Genomic DNA, 22,636 nt, shown 5'->3' on the forward strand with positions numbered 1-22,636 from the left:
AACGCCTGCTAATTATTATCTAGCAAGTTGCTGTTACACGTCAGAGAAGAAAAGCTCAATTAAATATATCAGTAATTTTAATCTTTATAATCTTCAAAGAGTTTGTTTATGTAAAATGTGACACTAAAAAGCTAAATAATGGTTATTAGAACACTTATTCCAATGGGTTTCTCTATGTTAACAGATTGATTTAGAGCACATGGAGTACGCTCCTTGTCCTTTTCGGTTTAGTCGGACGGCGGTACTTAAAACTTATTTCTATGCTATGTGGGTCCGCTGTGCGTATGTGTTATTTCAGTATGTTATACCCAAACTCTAATAAGACCGGTATGAAACAAATAAGTACCTATTTATGCGTTTCTTGCATAATAATTAGGTCATCACTAATTTAAGAGCCACGCTCTTGTAGATATAGCATTGTCCATTCTTGTCTATCAAAGGCCAATTCCTTCACTTCCTTATAATAAGTCACGACGTTCACCTTTTCTTTGATCTGTAATAAGTAGGTAGGTTACTACTACCTACATTTACTTTCGGATGACATATATCAAGACTGCACCTGTCACCCCTGGATTTCGCCATCACTGACAATGCCTCGTTTCATACATCTGATAAAGCTATCTTTACAATATTGCCGTCGGCACTAGTCCCGTGTAAAAACTCCCTATCGCGGGGGAAAGCTGTAGATATGATAACGGCACAATTTATTGATAAGGCCCCGCGACGCATCGATCAGTCGATACCATCGTCCTCCGTGGACACTGCTTCCATAACATATTATCTGGCAAATAATTAATCCGGCACTCGGTTTGAGTAGCTAAATCTTATCGATGGAGATTTGATTTGCGGTAATAAACGATTAAATTGACAGTAAACTTATCAATGCAAAAGTGATTGCTAGAGACATCTTTTTATTCTATAGGATTAGTCATCGGTTAAGTGTATGGTGAAGAGTGACTGAGGTGGTTAGTGATGATAATGATGGGTGAAAGCGATATGGGCTACGGAGAATACTACGGATACGACGCGTGGTCGACCGTGCCCCCGGACTACGTCGTGGACCCCAATTACCAGGTCCGGCAGCCGCAGTATGAGGAGGAGTACCGCTACAACTCTTATGCGTGAGTATTCTTTTATTTTTTTTAGAAGATATGAATGCATGGGATTAACTGTCTGAGAACTGATATTTGATATTAGGCAGCTAAATTACTCAATTGTATAACAATATTTTTTTTAATTTTTTTTAAGAACGTCTAGGGCCCTGTGCCGAGGTTTTTCTTGCAGGTACTTTTCCCCGGCTATATAGATTGTGAGAAGCTACAGTAGTTTTAGGCGGATGTGACGTTCGATATGTAAAAATTGACGATTCAAAGTGGAACTATGTTACCTACTGAATAAAGATATTTTTGAATTTGAATTTGAATCTGTTATAAGTATATTTTTTTTTTGACGTGATTTATTGTAGGTGTACAATCAAAGAGCAAAAGTGCAGTCAGGAGCCCAGTAAATTATTTGTAAACAGTGGTAAAATTAAGAACCATAAGTTGTCATAATTATAAAATTTATGTTTTTGGTCTATCACAGAAACGATAGTAACAAGGAGGTCTTAATTGCCACCAGTTAATTTATTACTTTGCAAGAAACTGATTGGACTTTTGCACCTTATGTATCTAAAGCACTGGCTATTTGAATTAAAACTGTATTAGTAACTGTATTACTTTCTATAATTAATAAATTTAAAGATACAAACGCTGAGATGCTCGTTTACTAGTAATAGGTAATACATTTTAGGTATCTCTCATTCAGTAGGTTTTATTAACTACTTAACGGCCTCTGTGGTCCAGCGGTTGAGCGTTGGGCTCACGATCTGGAGGTCCCAGGTTCGAACCCCGGTGGGGACATATCACAAAAATCATTATGTGTTTTCTAGTTCAGTTAGGAAATTACAGGCTGAACACCTGATTTTTTAAAATGAAGATGATCCGCGCTTCAGAAGGCACGTTAACCCGTTTTGGTCCCCGTTACTACTTTCTGATGTAAATTAGTAGTCGTTACATGAGCCTTTGGCGGGTCAATAGTATTCTCCCTGACACCAGGGTTGTTGAGGATGTTGAGGCTCACAACCCACACGATAGAAAAATAACTGCTTAGCCGGACAAAATAGTTACAATAACACCTTCACCTATACATTTATAAACTTAGAAACTCACGTATATTTCTTACCGGGGCAAGCAGAGGCTATGGAATATCATTTGCTGCGATCCTAACACTCTTTCTCTTAGTTCCTCCACATTCATCGATCGATTCAAACAAACGCCGGTTCAAAGTACACTACACAGTACTTAATTTATAAATCAAAAGTAAATAAAACTAGGTAGGTACTTATTATGAAAAGGAGAAAATAAAAACTTATAAAACAGCGCCGACGGTACCTAAGTTAATAGCACGAATTCACTGCCAGCTGATTGTTTCCAAGCTTTTCAGGTTTCCCTTCTAGTGTACACAAATACAGGTAGATTAAATAATACGAATGTCATACTGCAAGCACGCGATGCAGGTATTGTCATAAAAATGGCTGCTTGGCGAATTTAGCTAAGTGCACCGAAATTGACTAGGAGCGCCGGAACAACTTTATATTACCCACACAATCCAACCTGCCATTTCACTTTATTTTTCTTTTATTGAAACGTGTTTTTTCTTCAAAATGTATTCGAGACTTACAACTTGGTTCAATCCAATTTTGGAAAGTAGCAAGCAGATCGGAAATTGGTTTTCAACATTTTGTGCGTAGCGACTTTATAAAGTAGTTACTTATTGACATGCTTCCTATGGCTAAAGTAGATAAGTAGTTTCAACTAACAAGGTGTGTTTACTGTCTACGGTCATTATTAGTACGAAATTCGCCTGATTCATAATATAGCTTTATAGTTCATAATAAAATATAGATAGGTAGGCTTATGATAGCGGTGGATTTAAGCGTATATGAATGAATGAATATTCTTACAAGCTATCTATTACAAATCTTATTGGTTTTGTTTCAATCTGATCGAAATGGAGTAGCGAATACTAGTTGGTATATGGTTTGTGGAAGCGTTGCGTGTCCCATCCCGAGTACCATCGAGCTCGTAACGCCAGCTGCGCTCTCTCCCATGCCTTCGTGGAGCCCTTAATTGGTTTGGAAACCCTCTTCGCAGGTTGGCGTGCTTCCACCCATTTAGGCCCACTGCGCCTAACCAGATTGCCATAACGAAATATTCGTGAAAACCCATCGACTTCGACTCTCGTCGCTCGCAAACGCGTTCAAACTTGGTGAAGTCTTAAAATTGGAGTTTCTTTTTTTAAGTGCCCATCTAAGGTGCTAACGTGTGTGGTCGTAGTGTTGTTTATTGCAGAAGTTTGTCACGAATGCGGCAGGCTGGTTCGAATGACTCGTGCCTGCGGAATGAAGCATAGCAATTGCCCTTGAACTCCCGCTTTAATTGCGTGGCATTTATCAGTTCGTAAATTGGACATTATGCAAAAGTTGTCGTGTAATTTCATGTTATAGCAGTACCGTTGGGGTAATGTTAGCAAGTTTGGCCATAGGGTAGTTTTTTCTGGCGACCGTCGGGGCATGGTACGAATCGCGCGGTTCATCTGTGCTATAGGTACCTACTTGTGTTTATATTCAACTTTTACACAAATTACTTTCCTATCGTGCCTAATATCAGACCCATTATTTTATCATTAGCTATTGCAAATACGAAAGGTCGTCTTTTTAAATTCGGCGCCTAATGATACGACATTCATCGTAAATTAAACGGTACCAATTTCGATTTGAGTAATGATAGCGGAGATTTGTCAACCTTGTAGGTACTTTCAGTTTAAAAATGGTATGTAGGACCTATTCTGAAAAAACAAAAAGTATAAAATATAACCTATATTCGCCCCACTACTCGGCACAGGCCTCTCCTCAGTCAACCGGAGGGGGTATGGAACATACTGCTGTTAGTAGCCGGTACCAACGGCTTGACGTTCTTCCGAAGCACGGAATCATCTTACATTTTCCGACAACCAGGTGATTTAACCTGCCTTTTAGTTTGGCGGGAATCATTCTTATATAAGATTTTTTTATTCAGATAATTTTCTGCTTAAAAAAATATCTAAATGCGCGTTTTTATGGGCCTTACGTTTGGGCTTTAAAGGTACTTACGTACAATGACAGAGACAGTGTCGCCACGCGCAGTAGAAACAAATTCGCATACACATTAGATAAAGACTAGATATTAGACCTTACTACACTATCTGATCCATCGACCCCGATGCGTTGGGTGTACGAATACAATGAACGACGATATCGTGGTCTACATGATGTGCATATTACACTGCCCGATCCTGACGCATCGGGCCCGACGGATTGGGTAGTGTGATAAGGCCTATCGAAGTGTCTAGGGCTGTCGCCAAATATACCTTCCTGCTTCTAAATCTGCATAGTGCCCCTTTGACCGAAGGTGTGTCCTTCAAATTACAGCATATTGACGTGGGTTTATAGAGAGGGTTGTGTCCAATGAGCCGTTCCCGGGAATTTTCCCAAATTGGGAATGGTCCCGTTGTAAAAACTCTTTAATAGTAAGGATACTGGTTGTTTGTCTTTTTCAAATTGTTCTTTCTTATACTTTGGTCTTACCTGCCTAAAGGTTAGCTAATAAAGCTCTTTATATATAGGTACCAATGTGACGTGTTGCGAGGAGCAGGCATCGAGACAAACTTTTGTGGGTTTACCGATGTCTGTATGCCAGTGTTTGTAACATTGTTTTTATAAGAAAATAAGTAAATAAAATATGAGTTTTAACAATTTTTTGTTAAACAATAATTACCAGTTTTTAAAGTCCGCTGGTCGTTTTATTATAACACCAGAGTAGAAATCCCTTCTAAGTGATAGGGCTCTAGTCTCCAATTCATTTACGCCTTTTTACTGCCGGGAACGTAAAGTGGGAACATTCCTAAGAACAGCACATCAAGGGTTGTCGATAAGTGAGCGAGCATAACAAGCGATAATTCATTACGACCTCACCCTTACTCGTCTTTGAATCGCCGGACACCTGGCTCGACCCAACACACTGTTATGAATTGTTTTGAATAATGTAAGTAATGAGTTCATTCGATAACTAAGGTAAAAGGTGGTAAGAAATACAAATTATTACCTTTTTATTATATAGGTAGGTACGTAAGCTATTTTGTAGTTTCATTTCTTGTAAGTAGGTATAAAATGTTCTAATCCGCTGTAATATGTTATCGTTATCTTCCCATATGTCAGCATGGCGGCGGATAGTTGAAATAAAATAAATCCTACATTATGTAAAGTATTCTTGAATTACCTACTAACATAAAACAGTACTTATCATTCGCTTCTACCTAGGTATACGCAATATGTTTGTTCATAACAAAAGGGTTCCGTTAGTTCCTTTTCAGGAACGAAAAAAAAACCTGTTGCAACATTTCTGTTAGTATTATTGCTTTCGTCTTTTTCTCTTAATATTATCCTTACCATATATTTTTTTTATTTTATTTTGGAATTTTTATCAGCTATTAGCATTGTATTTATTTGATTTCTTTCTTTTCTTCCATGGTCCAGTGGTTGAGCGTTGTGCTCACGATCCGGAGGTCCCGTGTACGAATCCCGGTGGGTAATCACAAAAATCACTTTGTGATCCCTAGTTTGGTTAGGACATTACAGTAAGATGATCCGTGCTTCGGAAGACCCGTTAAGCCGTTGGTCCCGGTTACTACTTACTGATGTAAGTAAGTAGTCGTTACATGAGTCATGTCAGGGGCCTTTGGCGGCTCAATAGTAACCCTGACACCAGGATTGATGACCCATACGAGAGAATATTTATTTCTTTCTTGGGGTAAATTATGTATGTGGGATATATATAACACGGGATATATTTTAAATGTCTTTACTCCTTATATTTTACCCAAATCAATGCACCATCGACTCGCCTCTCTTACTTTTTAAAAACTGCCTTGCGTCCCATTCATTAACCATCCTCCTTTCATACCATAAACAATAAAATTCCCATTCATTATCCTTCCATAGTATTCTCACTTTCCTACATGTATATAATATTCTTACAGACCTACTCTTATGGATTAGTTCCGAAAAAATAGTAGGTATCAATTATTGGTAGGTACAATATTGATGTTGGTACAACGTTTATCACGAGGTCGAGCGCAGTGGTCCGTAGCGAGGGCGCGAGCACCTGCCGACCCTACAAATCTGAACCAGCTTGTTGTGGGCAACGCCGGATTTTCACATAAAACTTTTTTTTGTTCTACTTGTGAAGTGAAGAAATGAGAGACTTTCTAGGCTACTTTCTCAAAAACAATATAGATGGAGCTGTAGGTATTCATTTTCCTTCTTGGGGAGCTCGGTGGCGCAGCGGTTAATGCGCTCGGTCTGCGATTGTTGAAGTTAAGCAACTTTCGCAAAGGCCCGTCATAGGATGGGTGACCACAAAAAAAAAGTTTTCATCTCGAGCTCCTCCGTGCTTCGGAAGGCACGTTAAGCCGTTGGTCCCGGCTGCATTAGCAGTCGTTAATAACCATCAATCCGCACTGGGCCCGCGTGATGGGTTAAGGCCCGATCTCCCTATCCATCCATAGGGAAGCCCCGTGCCCCAGCAGTGGAGACGTTGATGGGCTGATGATGATGATACATTTTCCTTCGTATAGCCTTCTAATTTCATGTATAACAGATACATGCATATTTTATCATGTTTATGGGTATAAATAATTGCAAAGTTTTGGGCCGATACTATTTAGTTTGCCATCGACACGATAAGAAGAATGATGATTAAAGATAATTATTACACTCACGCTCAATTATATCTTCCACCCATTATTATTCTGATCAAAATAAAGAGAAGCAATATATGTAGCGACATAATATGATCCAAATATCAAGCTACAATTATTTTTATATATGCTTCTGCCATTACATTGTATTTTGGTATAATTATGTACCTATCCGAGTAATGACAAAATAGGTAATTATCACGGGAAAACTGTACAACGCCATCTACATATATTGATTTTGGTGAAAGTGCTGTTGTAAGTTGTCATCTGGTCGGTGAGTTGCCCACTATGTTACCCGTTCTGCTTTAAAAAAACAATTTGTATATACAGGGTGTTAGTGACATCGTAACGAAAACTTTGAGGGGTGATTGAGGCCATGATTCTGAGATGATATCAAGTGGAATTTTCCGTCGCAAAAGTATGGAATTGAAAATAATTAAAAAAAAAACACAAAAATTTTCAGGAATATTCAGACTGAAAATTCCACTTGATATCTACTCAGAATCATGGTCTGAACCATCCCCCTCAGTATTCGTTACGGTGTCACTAACACCCATACCTACTTGTATGGCTACCGTATGTACTAGTGTGGGGTGTAAGTGACATCGTAACGAATAATGAGGGGGATGATTCAGCTGATTATTGTGAGTTAATATCAAGTGGAATTTTTCATCGCAAAAGTATAAAATTGAAAATAATAAAAAAAAACATGAATTTTGCGACGAAAAATTCCACTTGATATTAACTCAGAATCATGGCCTGAATCATCCCCTTGAGTATTCGTTACGATGTCACTAACACCCTGTATAATATACTTAACATAGAATTACTTAAGTAAATATAAATTATACAACATAAATATGTAAGTAACAACACATGTATGTGTTTACTTAAGTAAGTACTAGAATAATTTTTTAGGTAGGTATGTAGGCAACCATGCAAGCTTATTGTATGCCTGACACAAGCTTTTTTTTTGTTAAACTGATTTTTGCGTACTTAATTTATTTATAAACTACACATATACTGCACCGAAACATTATGACCGATGAGCAAGCGATGGTTGCAATAGATATTAAAATATAAAAAAAACTCATTCTCAATAAGTCAATTAAAGTATTCGTGCGCGCACGCCACTTAGGGGATCGATCCCATAACAAACGATTGCCCTTTGTTACAGCCATTTGGTGGGAAAACGGGGTATACGCAATGTGTTTTATGCCTATTAAACATCCTTGCTTAGTTTTGGGTTCACTTAGTTTTGTCAGTAATACTTAGAACCTACTTACTAGCTAGTTACGCTTAGCTTATTCATTTTTTGTCGTGACTTATTGTTTATTTATTATTATTTTTTTATCGTTGTTACTATTTAATGTTACATTTTAAATAAGTTAACATCGGAAAACCCTAAAAGGGTTTGTCTCGACATTAATCCCACATATTATACTATTATTTTTTTATTACTTATTGTATAACATTGTAGGTAGGTATCTGAACCGATAACATACTACTTTAAATCACACGAGACAGTTCAAAACAAAGGACACAGCTGCGCTAGTCATCATATTAAAGAAGAAAATATTATATTGAAATTATATTGAAGTAGCTAACTAGCAACTACCATCTATTTGTTATCTGTCTATACTGTTTGTGCGAAAGCGTATTGTTTTTGTTAATCCCTCAATGCACACCTGCAAGTCATAAAATACTTAAGTTTTCTAACAATGGAACTTTTTTATATGAAAGTTGTTTGGTCGTTCAATTTCCACGTTATTTGATTACTTATCCAAAGAAATGTGCGAAAGCGCCTAACTATATAGTAAACGTTTTTTTTTTGACGTGACTTATTGTAGATTTGCCGCAGATGGCATTAACTACTTGGCCGGACCAATGGGGAGCGCTGAAGGCTCTCACCCGGTACAAAGTTTAAGACAACAGGCCTGAGGGTGCCCAGTTGGGCGCGAACCTCGGCTCGGGGCGTTGTCTGAGAGGAAAAATATTTGAAAGAATTAATCAACCCTAGTGGGTCGATAGCGATAAACGCTGATTGAGGGAAATCGTCGACCACGCCGGCGGGGTCGGTATCGGGGTCCTGAAGTGTTTGGTGTGGCGAGCTGATTGGCTGCCTCTATGGCTAGAGTAATCGGGTCGTCGGGATCGTATAATGAACGTAACATAAGCCAACGACTATCTATTGTATGATGAACAAAGTACACACGCTTCACCGAGATTTTTATTAGACCAATGTGATAAGTGATGATGAGTATCACCGAAGCATAAGTTACAGTGAAGCTAGATTATTTTTTGTGCTTAAAATAATGGCTTGTTATTTATAATAATTCATACATACATTACATACACACATTAAGATCACGTCTATTTTCCGTTGGAGTAGGCAGAGACGGAATTCCACTACTTAACTACTATTTTAACACACTACTTTCGCTTCTTCCTCTCTGAACAGTCTTCAAGCATGCTCGCCGGTTTATACGGTAGCATAGAATAAGGAATAATACTACGTACAGTCTCCCTATCCATCCATAGGGAAGGCCCGTGCCCCAGCAGTGGGGACATATAGCAGCCTCCGTGGTCTAGTGGTTAGAGCGTTAGGCTCATGATCTGGAGGCCGGGTTCGATTCCCGATGGGGACATTGTCGAAATCACTTTGTAAGACTGTCCTTTGTTTGGTAAGGACTTTTCAGGCTTGAATCATCTGATTGTCCGAAAAAGTAAGATGATTTCGTGCTTCGGAGGGCACGTTAAGCCGTTGGTCCCGGCTATTAGCCGTAAAAATCACCTCCACTAACCCGCAGTGGAGCAGCGTGGTGGAGTATGTTCCATACCTCCTCCGGTTGATTGAGGGGAGGCCTGTGCCCAGCTGTGGGACGTATATAGGTTGTTTACGTACTACGTATAGAACGGCAACTCTCCGGCTCCCACCAGCGTCTGAGCTAGGTTTACCTCACCCGCCCCTCGAACACAGTTTAACTTGAATCGTTTGGCGTCATACGACACACACACGGACGCGCGTGTACGATAACGTCAATGTGTTGTGTCTGTGTAAAACGAGATTGTTTGTATGAAGTGTCCGGGGTGTACGGTCATGAGCATTAATATGTATACACTTTGGTACCATGTCACATTAACTTTTTTGACAAATTGAACTGTAAGTCTCACTAAATGTCAAATATGTTAGTGCGACTGAGTCCTAAAGTGGGTACATTATATTGCTCATGACTGTACCGGTACCTACCCAAGAGTACCTGACCCTTAACCCTTTCTTTTTCTTTTTGAATTTATCAACTTATATAAAATCAACAAAGTTGTATTAAATAAACTTAATTACAGAAGCATAAAATATTTTTTTCACCTTCGCGTTTTGTAAATCTTCCTCCGATGGCATTTACCACTTTAGAGGGCTTTCCAGATTCTTGGGAATTTTAAAAGTATCTAAACAATTACTTAAAACGTTTAATATTATATTGCTATTGTAAGTACAATTGGTCTTCCCATTCAACTGTGAGGCACATGTTTCGCTGATGTTTCTGTACAAATTACCAAGGTATTTTTTTGTCACGTCAAAAGAAAAAGGTATTTTTCAAAATTTCTTTCAAATATCTTCAATAGTTCAAAAGCCAATGTAGCTACGCAGTGAAACAATACAGAAGTGCACACGTGTTCGCCATAAAGTCATCTTTTATCTTGTTCGAAGAAGATCCCCGATTTCGGCCATTGTCTACGCTTATTTCTATTGTTTTCCTTCGTCCGGTAATGCTAAGTGCTTGCACATGTGCTACGGTTTATTGAACGAGCATTTTGAGGGTCTGCCACCAAGGTCTACCTGCGAATATGCCCTTTTGACTGTAGTTTTAAACATCTTACTTATAATGATAAGTTTTCAACAATTCCTGTATATCGAGTTTTTGGTTCTAGTAGTAGAAGTGCTTTTAAATGTTAGAAAGTACCTATGACTTGTCCGAGAATGTTTTTGGCCAATAAGCCCAATTTATCCTAATGTTTACTTAATAATATTTTAGAAAGAGATAAGTTCAACTGAGTATTTTTCTAGGCAGGTAACCTACCTAAGTAATAGGTTTCGTTTTGGTGTGATAATGATCTCACAATAAAAAGTTTTAAATACAATTCATAGGAGTAATATTGTCCCGAATATCATTGTCCAAGGATCGATTTTGTATCAAAATTAGGGATTAATGGAAAAAAATACCGGTTTGTCAATAAAGCTGGACAGCTTTTATACAGATAAATACAGTGAAAAAAAAACGTTTCAATTATGTCCCAAACATGGGTTTACATGGACTTACTAAAAGCACTCTAGAACTGAAAATCGTTATCCGGGGCATTTAGAGCGTCCATAACGAACTCGGCCTCAACAATGGGCTTAACGCGCGCACTCATTACAAAAAGCGACATAACATAACGCTACGTCGAAAGCTTCTCAAAGTATACTCCAATTTTTTGTCGGGAAGGCTTCGAGAGGCGCACGATTGGTTAGTAGAGGCCCCGCCCAGCCGGCGGCGGGCTGTGATTGGCTGAGGTCAGTGGAGCACCCTCGAGTGCACCCGCTGAGTAGGCTGTCGAGGCACGAGGGCGGCGCGGGGTGTGCTTCACCCCGAGGGCCACTCGAGGGTTGTTTAGTGCAGGCGCGGCGTCGCAAGGCGCAGCACGTGTCCCGCGGAGTGTCCACAGCCGTCACCATTATCCCGAAGGCGAGTTCTCCCGGCCGGGAGATGAAGTGCGAGGAGGGCGAAGGCGCGCGCTCGCCGCCGCCGCTACTGCCGCCGGCGTCGCTGCTGGCCTGGAGCCCTATCCTGCTGCCGCCGTGGGGCCCGGCCTTCTTACCAGCGCTCTACCCCGCGGCCTTCCGCTCTGCGTTCCCAGGGTGAGCGACGGCATCTTTAGCATTAAGTTGTCAGTGATTTGAGTGATCATGGAAAAATATTTTTCTTAAAAGACGTTTCATAAAAGATGCATAACATGTGATTTTTATTGAAAATGGTTTTGGTTTGTTTTTTTTGGTTTCGATAATATTGATTTTGTTCGGTGAGTTTCGAATCCGATCGTTTAAATTGCCTGGATTGTTGAACTTCTCTTCTTAGTTTAATTTGACATAAGTAACTTTTCTGTATGGTCTTCTTATTTTTTTTTACGATAATATCTGGGTCTCTTAGATGCGTAAAATTAAATCATGTCTTATAAATTTTTCTCCAAAATGTCCAAAACTTTTTTGTCAACAAACGTGTTATCCTTCAATGGGACACGTCTAATCCTCTGAGAGTGCGTGACACTCGACGTGACAGTTTTTGCACCTCTCAGAAACATGTTAACAGGGTGTTTACAACTTGCGTTCCTCTCTTGACTTGTACCGCTCATTCATAACGTCACGTCCGGGGCATGGTCACTTCTTCACACATCTTGATACTTTTACACATTTTATTAGACACGCTTAGTTTCTTTTATATAGGTCACGTATTTTCGAGAGGTGCTCAGTTTGACAATCAAGTTTCAATTGAAGGAATGTTGTTCTCGATATTTAAGGACGTGCTTCAGATATTTGTTGTACTTACTAGCTTTTGAAATCCCGTCGCCCCGCCGGTTTGGTCTATCTGAATTTTATTTGGTGAGCGAAGTTACGGTTGATTAAGCGTTTATTTTATATTTAATAGGAAATATTAGTAACTTATTGATAAGAATCTACTTATTTTATGTCATGCCTACTATATATTCTGGGGAACTACTCATAAATCTATGTAAGTAATATAAATATTTAACGTGATTCAAACGAGCGCGTTTATGTCTTTTCCAAAGACAATTTACTTTCTTTCAAAGTTTTTAATTTTCAAGTTCTTTCTGAGTATCAAAACGTCTTCATCTCATTTTATATTTTAAACGCTGATTTCATTTCTTGGCCGAATGTTTACAAGTATATTATACCAGGGATCATGTTTGACTTTTTTCTTAGTAACAAGGGTCATGGTCGTGTAACCTGACCACTCCTCGAGTGGCAAGCAACGGCATGCCATTTGACCGCCACTGTTTATGCTCCATGTTTTGCGTTTCCGCATGAACACACGTTAAACAAACACTTGACTTTATCAGCTATTTGGAAATAACGACGCCATTGTGTTTTTTTGCAAATTCAAAGTCGAGTTGCAATTAAAATTGGAGATTATTTTGAGGGTTAGGTGACTAGGTTACTAGACATGGTTGTATAGGTAATAATATTTTTGACTTTCATTTATTTGTCGTAAGAACTTAAGTAAAAAATACTGATTGTGACTTACGTCGATGGCAAAAATAAGGGTTTTTCGCTGCAGTATGTCGCCTCAATCTTATATGAATAGGTAGAACTCACCATTGTAGACCACCCATATCTTACATGATCATCACGCGAAATGTCACACTGTATAGATTCTAGATATATATTTTTATGTAACATTTGTTTATATAACAAACAATTTATCTGCAAATCGCCTGTCACGTGTTGTATATCAGTTGATCGTTGTAAATGATAATAGTCCAGCAGGTAAATAATATGGATTTTTAAGTGGTTCATCCCACGGTTTGTTATATGTATTTATAATCTGCATTGTCGAGAGTCTCTAAGGGAGTTGTTTAAAGAAATAAATATAGTGACGGTTGTATTAGTATATTTATGAAAACATTATCTGTGTACGTAAAAATGTATCTCACATTCCGAGACAATGTGAAAGGCATACTTACAATAGGTACCTATACTACTACTATACCAATACTACTTATTCAAAATTCTATATTAACAAGTAAATTAAATTCTTTGTTTTTGGGGTTATATACCTATACGTAAAATACCAAATAATATTTTGAATTTGTCAGAAAATAATTTAAAGCTCATGCGAAGCTTACTTTATGTAAAAAAGCTTATTATAAGATTAATGATTACATGTGTTCCTCTAGTTATTAAACAACTTGTAATGTATACCTACTTGATTTAAAAGATGTGTTGCTGTTGCAATTTCTTGCTTTGCTTCAGCCATAACACCTTAAGAAATGACGTAGGTTCAAAAATGTTAAATTGACCTTCAACAAGTTTATCCAATACCATTGACTACACGATTATAGTTTATTTCTTTATTTTGAGGAAGACTTACGGCCATATACATACATACATACATAAACTCACGCCTATTTCCCACCGGGGTAAGCAGAGACTATAGAATCCCATTTGCTTCGATCCTGACACACTTCCACCACGCCATACATACGGCCATATGACATTTTCTAAAAATAATTACCAGACAATAACGAAAGGCTAATTACAAGTCTCCACCTAATAGAAGTTGATAGTAGTCATCATCATCAGCCCATTAACGTCCCCACTGCTGGGGCACGGGCCTTCCCTATGGATGGATAGGGAGATCGGGCCCAGTGCGGATTGATGGTTATTAACGACTGCTAATGCAGCCGGGACCAACGGCTTAACGTGCCTTCCGAAGCACGGAGGAGCTCGAGATGAAAACTAGTAGTAATAGTAGTTTATATTACTTATATACCTCTGCCTATATTAGGGGATAGAGATGTGATGCTATGTTTTGTTTTGTTAATTTTTTTCTTTTTTCTTTCTCTGTTTTCTTAGATTCATAATAATGTACTTTCAGAACGTACTTTCGAACAGAAGAAGTTTTGAAATCCCATGCGTAGTTTTCCTAATATAGTCTTTTTTGTTCCAGCCTGCTAGATAGTATGAAGATGCCAGGTCAGCGAGGCGGCTTCCAGATATCGGATATCCTGGGGCTGAACGAGGGGAAAGGCCTGGAGACGGCCGCGGCTCCAACGTTGGACCTGCCCCCCTATCCCCACCACTCGTATCCCCACGACTTGCTGCGTCATCAGCCCTGGCTTGACCATCATGACGCTAGTGGTAAGTTACGGTAAAAGTTATACTACCTAACATATTTTTTATGCTCTCTCAACAAATCAACTCGACTTAGTGTTCTACGGTTTGAACTACTACTTATTTTTCTAGACAATGTATTTACATTTTGATCGATGCTTGAATAAAAATAGCTCGGTTGTCAATATGATGTAATGATTTAGAATAAATTTAAATACTGAAACGACCTGAATGTAAAACGAGTAGTGTAATTCATTTATTTATTTATTTTTATTTTTTTAAAGAACGTCTAGGGCCCTGTGCCGAGGTTTTTCTTGCAGCTTCTTTTCCCCGGCTATACAGGTTGTGAGTAGCTGCAGTCAGTAGTTTTAGGCGGATGAGACGTTCGTTATGTAAAAATTGACGATTCAAAGTGTAACTATGTTACCTACTGAATAAAGATATTTTTGAATTTGAATTTAAATTTAAATTAAAACTAACTTGCAATATGTAGGGTCAGTACACCGGTAGGCGACCTCCCACCGGTTTGCGGCCTTTTGAAGGACGTACAGAAGAAAAACTTAAATTATAGGCTTTCTACCACACTCTTACACACGAAAGTTATGACTATTAAAAGTGGCAGGATAATACCAATCTCTCTCTCTCTCTCTATTTAACTGCGCTCTTGTCGGTGGAGTAACCACCAATCATATGACTATAAACTTTTGTTAAATTAAAACTAACTAGCAATAGGTAGGTACCTACCTGCTTCAACGGTGCAATGCCCTTGGTCTAGAAAAGATATCTAGGTCTTTTTAGAATCTATATCTTAAGATAATCATTTTAAAATTGCATTTGCATTTTCATTTAATACCTACTTTATTCTTTGATGTCTTTTAACGCAATTACACCGCGCCGCCGGCAAATGAAAAAAAAATAATTCTTATACTTATCAGCATTAACATAAAGTATTATCCAAACCAATGTTAAGATAATTTCCACCGCTTTGAGTAATAGATAATTCTTACATGTTTCGAAAAATCTATCCGTCGGTATACCTACCTAAACCCTTCTGCGGTCTAGATTTCCAGACACAATGGTGTCTGTGTAATCAATGAGGTTCTCGATTTTAAAAGGATTTTGGGTATTAAGACCATGTATGTAAGCCGTCGGGATATTGAAAGTCAGACTATTGCAAAATCTATGTCATGAGCGTTTGGACTTGTGGGTTATCTGAACGCGAGTGATACGGTTATCGAACCTCACCTGTGGTGTAAGTTTCCATCTGACTCCGTATTGACGTCCGTACCATAGATAACATGATAACACTCCTGTAATATTTCTGAGAATTACCGCCAAGTCTTATTTTGGAGGTGTTTCTAGGGGACCACTATATACCTACTCATAGCATATTATATACAAAGTCGCTTTTTCTGTCCCTATATCCCTATGTTCGCTTAAATCTTTCAAACTACGCAACGGATTTTGATGCGGTTTTTTTAATAGATAGAGTGATTCAAGAGGAAGGTTTATATGTATAATAACATCCATTCAATAGTGGAGAAATGCTGTTATTTTTTGAGGTTTTTAATGTGATGTCGGAAATAATTTCATTTTTTCCTCAGCATTGCTACCCGAGCGAACCCGGGGCGGGTCGCTAGTTTTGTTATTAAAGTATATAAATCAGCGTAGTATCCAATATTTTATTCTGCGAGTAATTCTCGTCAACTTCTTTGTAATTCAGCGAAATATATGTGTCGTGTCCAGATCTTAGAATTGATAATTTCATTATGAGTTCGATAATGCCATGAAATGTTGAAACGTCTACGTTTAATGATATTTCAATCAACGTTTGGCTATGTGGTGTAATAAAAATGCGAATAGTGTTACCCGATAGTCGATTAATTTCTTAGGTTAAAAATTAATTACCTAATCGATACTGTCGATATGCAAAATTGTACAATTACATCGATTATAATATCAATCAATTCTTAAATTAAATTTAAACTCGACCAAAATCGACTAAATTAAAAAGAAATCAAATAAAATCACCTGGAACCGATTGGATTCGACTGAATTTGACAGAGTCGTCTGTAATGGACTAAATCCGTCAGGAATAGAATAAAAAAGTTTTGAATAATGAAACAAAGTATCATCTTGAGTAGCTTAGGCTATAAATTTCACCTTTGTACCCACCGATATGTTTGCGCATAATAACTCATACTTATAACACAAGATCACGATTGTAGCTAGGTACTTACCTGTATTTTTACTTGTCTGTATTAAGCATTCCAAATTAGAACTGATTTTAATATATTTATGCGCATATGTCGTGGTCAGATCATCAAGATATGCATGTAAATACATTAATAATTCAACTTTTATTACACTTTTTGTTTATATGTATATTATTTTGTGTTAAGAAGTTATATAAGTACTTATAGTTTAGTTTGGGAGTAGTAATCGTCTAGTAGTAAAGTTTGTTACCGTGGAACACCTACTTATTATTTTCTATATTTTGGTCCCAATCAACCTTGATATCATCGATTAGGCGCCATTTTTTCGAGTGCTTAAATAACGTTAGTCAAATACATGAAGTACTCTGTTGTCGAATTATCATACTCAAATATGTGGACACTCGAAATAATGGACATTCGGTAGTCGCTTCAAGAGCAGAGATTATTTTGTGAAATGCTCCTCCAGTGGAGTGCCTTGCAGCTAATCTGATGTCGGCACTAATTATTTTTATCGTTATCGACACTGTTGACAAACACTGTAAGTATTTAAATAAAGCATTTGAATCTTTGACGAGCCGGCATGCCGGAGTCCGTAAAAAACAAAAGACTCGAGCATTTTATTAAAACCGCTTTCATAAAACCACACATATAATCCCTAGTGGAGAAGGCAAAGACAAGTAATCAGAAGATAAGTTACAGTCACTTTATGTACTTACAACGTTATTTATGAAACAGCCAATCTTTTATAGACAACATTCTTTATTGCATACCTATTCAACAGTCAAAAAAAATATACATAAATTGAAATTGGTAATTAACTATTTACAATTATGTATTTGACTATGATGTGGATCCTCTGATTATTTATTGCGTTTTTGATGGTCATTCTGAGAAAATTAACATGCGTTTGGATAAATTAAAATTTTAATTAAGTTATTTACTTATGCACACAAGACATAATAGCCAGAATTGCAATAGCCAAACAAGCATTTAGGAAAAAATACATTTTGAAAACCAAAAACATATCATTAAAAATAAGGAAACGGTTTATTAAATCATATATTTGGAGCATTGCACTCTATGGAAGTGAAACGTGGACTATGACACAGAGAGACAGAGAGAGATTGGAAGCGTTTGAGATGTGGTGTTGGCGAAGGATGGAGGGTATAAGCTGGACTGAAATGGTGTCAAATGAAAAAGTTGCTGGAAAGAGTTGAAGAAAAGAGAACCATATTGAAGACTATAGAGAACCGGAGAGGAAATATGATTGGCCAGGGCCACCTGATACGACACGATTCATTTATAACAAACATTATAGAAGGAAAAATTGAAGGGAAGAGAGGAAGGGGTAGACCTAGGATAACATTTATGAAACAAATAAAAGAGAAGGTGCAGGTCGTGTCGTATCGGGAGGTGAAGGTTTTGGCGGGAAGAAGAGAGGAATGGCGGTTACTCCACCGACAAGAGCGCAGCTCTTAAATAGAGAGAGAGAGATTTACTTTTAACGTAGATAGGTAACGTAGATAACTATTCATCAACTGTTGTTTGTGCCTATTAAAATAACTGTCCTTGAACAGTAATTAAGTACCTGCGATATAAAGAAAAATCCGTACCGTTTTGCTTTCAAATATACCTACTCGTTCAGTACACGGATGTGCCGTTCCTACTTTGGGAACATTCCCGTTTAAAAGGCGCAAAAGTGATGTAAAAAGAGTTTTATTACCTGCCATTTAAGCAAATAGGATCAATGTACAAGAAAGAACAGTTTAAAAATAAAGCAGCCAGTGTCCTTGCTATTAAAGAGGTTTTATACTTTTAACGTAGATAGGTACCTATTCATCAACTGTTGTTTGTGCCTATTAAAATAACTGTCCTTGAACAGTAATTAAGTACTTGCGATATAAAGAAAAATCCGTACCGTTTTGCTTTCAAACATACCTACTCGTTCAGTACACGGATGTGCCGTTCCTACTTTGGGAACATTCCCGTTTAAAAGGCGCAAAAGTGATGTAAAAAGAGTTTTATTACCTGCCATTTAAGCAAATAAGATCAATGTACAAGAAAGAACAGTTTAAAAATAAAGCAGCCAGTGTCTTACTGTTTTACTACAGTAAAAATCCCGGGAACGGAACGTCACTGGTTCAGTAGCCCTTGCAATTGTTGGCAAATTTGATTGGGATTGATTACATCGAGTTGTGGATAGTTCACGCCCTAAACGACAATTTGGGGTTGTAAGGAGGGTGCGCCGTGACGAATGTGTCACCAATGCCAGCTGGCATGTAGCTGGTAGGATAGGGCAGAGGGACCATTTGATTCTTATTATACTACAGTTATCAGTGTAATTGTATCGCTACGATCGCTACACTCTGGGAATGGTTTGGGAATTCGCGCGAGATTTTGGAATAGGTGTATCTACAATCGGCATTTTTTTGGGGTTTGGAATATAATATTGTTGTGTATCCTCCTTACTATTAATCATATTTAGAAAAAAAATACGATTTTATAATTCGATTTTTGAAATTTCGAATTTAATATTGATGTTAATATTTTGAAAATTAAATTCACATGAAAGCTATTTTCGGAACTCTAGGTACTGTGGTGTCAGTAGATTATGTTAAAATTACATTGTGATGCATAATGTGCCTACTTATTTAAATAATTAGGCCTTTTAAAAATAAATGCGTTTGTGTTTTCGCTGTAATTGGTACCTTCATTGTTCAATCAAACATCATTGTGTAAATTTAATTAATCAGTCGTTTACTTTGTTATTCGTTAATGAATACTTTATAAATTGATAATGATTCTCATCTGAATAGGCTTTTGACGGCGCTCTGAGTTTTATAGCTGTGAGACGCTTTTGAAAGCAACGAGGCCATTGTTATTGTAATAAGCCCTAACCAGCTTCCTAAATATAAACCGAGCGAGATAAACTGTCGACGTGACGCGATACTTTTATTAAACCTGGCTCGCTTATTGAGGTGGGACAATAGAGCTAGCAGCTGCCGGGGGGTGGGTGTGGCCCCCGTGGCCCCCGGGGGGTCAGACCCTCGGGCCCTCCCCTCGCTGCCACCACGCCTACCCGACAACGCTCTCCGTCGCGCCTGCATTTATCACACCCGTGTGAAACGCGACAATCGAGGGGTGAACTATGAACCATCAACCAACAATGTTACATTTGCCACGATTTTTTTCCACACCCATTATTTATTTGACTCCATACGTTGCATTTAAACGGCTACCCCAAGAGATTAAGTGGAGATTTACCGTGAGTGTTTAGTGCTACAGGCGAATTACAATTTTTGTGTAGTGGTTTTATTACTACTTGTTTTATAATGCAGCTCGTTTTACCCTCAAATCAAACTATTAAGTATGTCTGTCATTAGGTGAATATTTGAAAAAAATATAGAATAGAAAAAGTTTATTATAAAAGGACGCCACACACAAAAAAAAGACAACAACATCATATCAAATTTCCACTAAACAATTACAAAAAAGCAAGACGGATGTTTGTCGAAATGACCATAAGGTGGTGGTGGACGTCCTGAGATAAAAGGGCCTCACTCAGCACAAGTCGCGGCGTGAACCACGACCCTGGTATATCGTTGTCATATTTTTGTTATATTTTCGAAATTAATTTATTTTAGGTTCCTGTTCCCATATATTGTTTTCCCATATTTCTATGTCATTCTAACTCTATTAATTTCTTCAGCAGGTGTGTTGGGCCAACAAGCAAGTCCGGACAGCACGTCCCGAGCGTCTGAACTGTCGTACGTGGGCGCTTCAGCTTCCTCCCCACCAGTCACCGACCACCGCACTGAGCACGACCACGACCCAGACCACGACCACGACATCGACCACGATGACGACAACGACGACCACCCGCCGTCCAATAACTCCGACCCCAGTATGGCGCACAAGAAGCGCAAGCGACGAGTACTCTTCTCAAAAGCGCAGACTTACGAGCTTGAAAGGCGGTTCCGTCAGCAAAGGTACCTGTCAGCTCCAGAGAGAGAGCACCTAGCGAGTCTGATCAGGTTGACACCCACCCAGGTCAAGATCTGGTTCCAGAACCACAGGTATAAGACGAAGCGCGCTGTGCAAGAGAAAGGTGCACATCACGAGATGGGCGTCGGAGGCTTGAACTCTCCGAGACGCGTCGCGGTACCGGTTCTGGTTAAGGATGGCCGGCCGTGTCTAGGGAAGCCTGATGGGCTGCCTCCTCTGGGCATGACGTTGCCGCCCTACCAGCACATGCACCATCAACCACCAGTGTCGGGCCACGCGCCGCAACCCAGCGGCTGTTGGTGGTGAACCGTTCCAACCAACTCATAGTCTACATCATACCATGGTAGCGTCAAACAAGGGTACCAACATCCACATGTTAATTGACATTCAAATGAGGCAGTGCACCTGCTTAATTTAATAGTTGTTACGTGTGAGGAGGTGAGTGTACCTGTGATGGAGGATACCTTGTCATATTTACCATGAATTATACTAGTCGATTTGTCGCAGTTTTATATTGCAATCCTATAAAAATTCTGCAAATAAATTGCGACGTTATAAAGGAAACATTCCTTTGTTAATTATGGAATTGGTAAAATCAAATGTAACTCGAATAATAAATTATGATCGTAGGTAGGTGTCAGTACTGGGGTCTAAAAAGGCGACAATGAATCGATTCATCTAAAAAAGCAATATTGCAATTTGACATTTGCGCAGATTAAAAGTAAGTGCGCAATGTCAAAAAAAGTTAAATAGCAATATTGCTTTTCTTATAACAAGTGCTTGAATGTGACCTTTTCAACCCCCCTGGAAGTTTAAGGTATCTGAAGTTCCTACTATTTTGTATTATATTCGCGAGTAATATATAAATTATAGCGACGGATTTTAAAGTCGAATAAAAAGTTAGTTGAAACATAAATATGTCTCTTATAGGCATTGATTAGCAGTAGAATTGACGCATTCCATAATATTTCGAGTTTGTATATTTGTGTAAAAAGTCTTCGGCGAGTATTAGTTACTTAATTAATATTATGAGAAATGACCAGATTTTATCAAATGCAATATTTAGATGTAAGGCCCAGTATTATCATAGTCGAATATAAACTAGTGGATAATATTATTTATGTATATTCCAAATAGAATTTTATATAATATTTACGTTAGATTAGTTAAATACAAGTGATTACCATCGGTGTATATTATGTAAATAATGCGATCTGTGTGGCTGAGTTACCGATTTTAAAGGAAACAGACAAACTTTTGAATTTCTAGAATATTTACTTACTTCACTAAATATGTGTTTGCCATACTATACACATTCCTATACACAGTGTTTTATATAGAATATTTTACCATAAGCTTATCTTACAATAATATGTTCCAATTTTAGCATTCCTACAAACAATTTCACACAAAATGAAATACTTACTTACAATAAGCTACATTCTATTGTAATATTGTAAAAAAAGTGTTAAAAATAAATTATTATCAGAAAATTAAATGAACTGAATGCGTTTCTTTTGTTTTCCTATATCCTAAAGATTGGAGATTGCCAATATTACCTATGCAGTTTGAAAAAGACCTTACTTACCAATCGAAAGGAGTGAATTGAGCATATCCACCTTCGTTGATCTTCACTCAATTGGTTTGAGTGAGAAGCAAAGGAGAGCTCACTCAACTTGGTTTCATGAAC

At 38.1% G+C, this 22,636-nt stretch overlaps 1 protein-coding gene across 2 annotated transcripts; it reads left to right on the forward strand.

Annotated features, from left to right (window-relative positions):
• The first annotated feature begins 750 nt into the window (after positions 1–750).
• LOC126373179 (homeobox protein Nkx-2.2) lies at positions 751–22,453 on the forward strand. Of its 2 annotated transcripts, none has more exons than XM_050019221.1 (3): positions 751–1,121; positions 14,562–14,752; positions 20,651–22,453. In XM_050019221.1, the coding sequence occupies exons 1-3, from the start codon at positions 973–975 to the stop codon at positions 21,250–21,252; spliced, it is 942 nt and encodes a 313-aa protein (XP_049875178.1). In that variant the 5' UTR covers positions 751–972; the 3' UTR covers positions 21,253–22,453. The 2 variants fall into 2 exon arrangements, with proteins under 2 accessions (XP_049875178.1, XP_049875179.1); XM_050019222.1 differs by having other exon boundaries at positions 20,654–22,453.
• Positions 22,454–22,636: the final 183 nt, after the last annotated feature.

This window comes from Pectinophora gossypiella, chromosome 15, assembly GCF_024362695.1.
Source record: "Pectinophora gossypiella chromosome 15, ilPecGoss1.1, whole genome shotgun sequence".
NCBI lineage: Eukaryota > Metazoa > Arthropoda > Insecta > Lepidoptera > Gelechiidae > Pectinophora > Pectinophora gossypiella.

Bases quoted from the DNA above. Each gene is read 5' to 3' on its own strand.
- LOC126373179 (XM_050019221.1), top strand. From the start codon at position 973: ATGATAATGATGGGTGAAAGCGATATGGGCTACGGAGAATACTACGGA. The intron at 1,122-14,561 runs GTGAGTATTCTT...TTTTTGTTCCAG, and splicing joins TACCGCTACAACTCTTATGC to CCTGCTAGATAGTATGAAGA. The intron at 14,753-20,650 runs GTAAGTTACGGT...TAATTTCTTCAG, and splicing joins TGACCATCATGACGCTAGTG to CAGGTGTGTTGGGCCAACAA.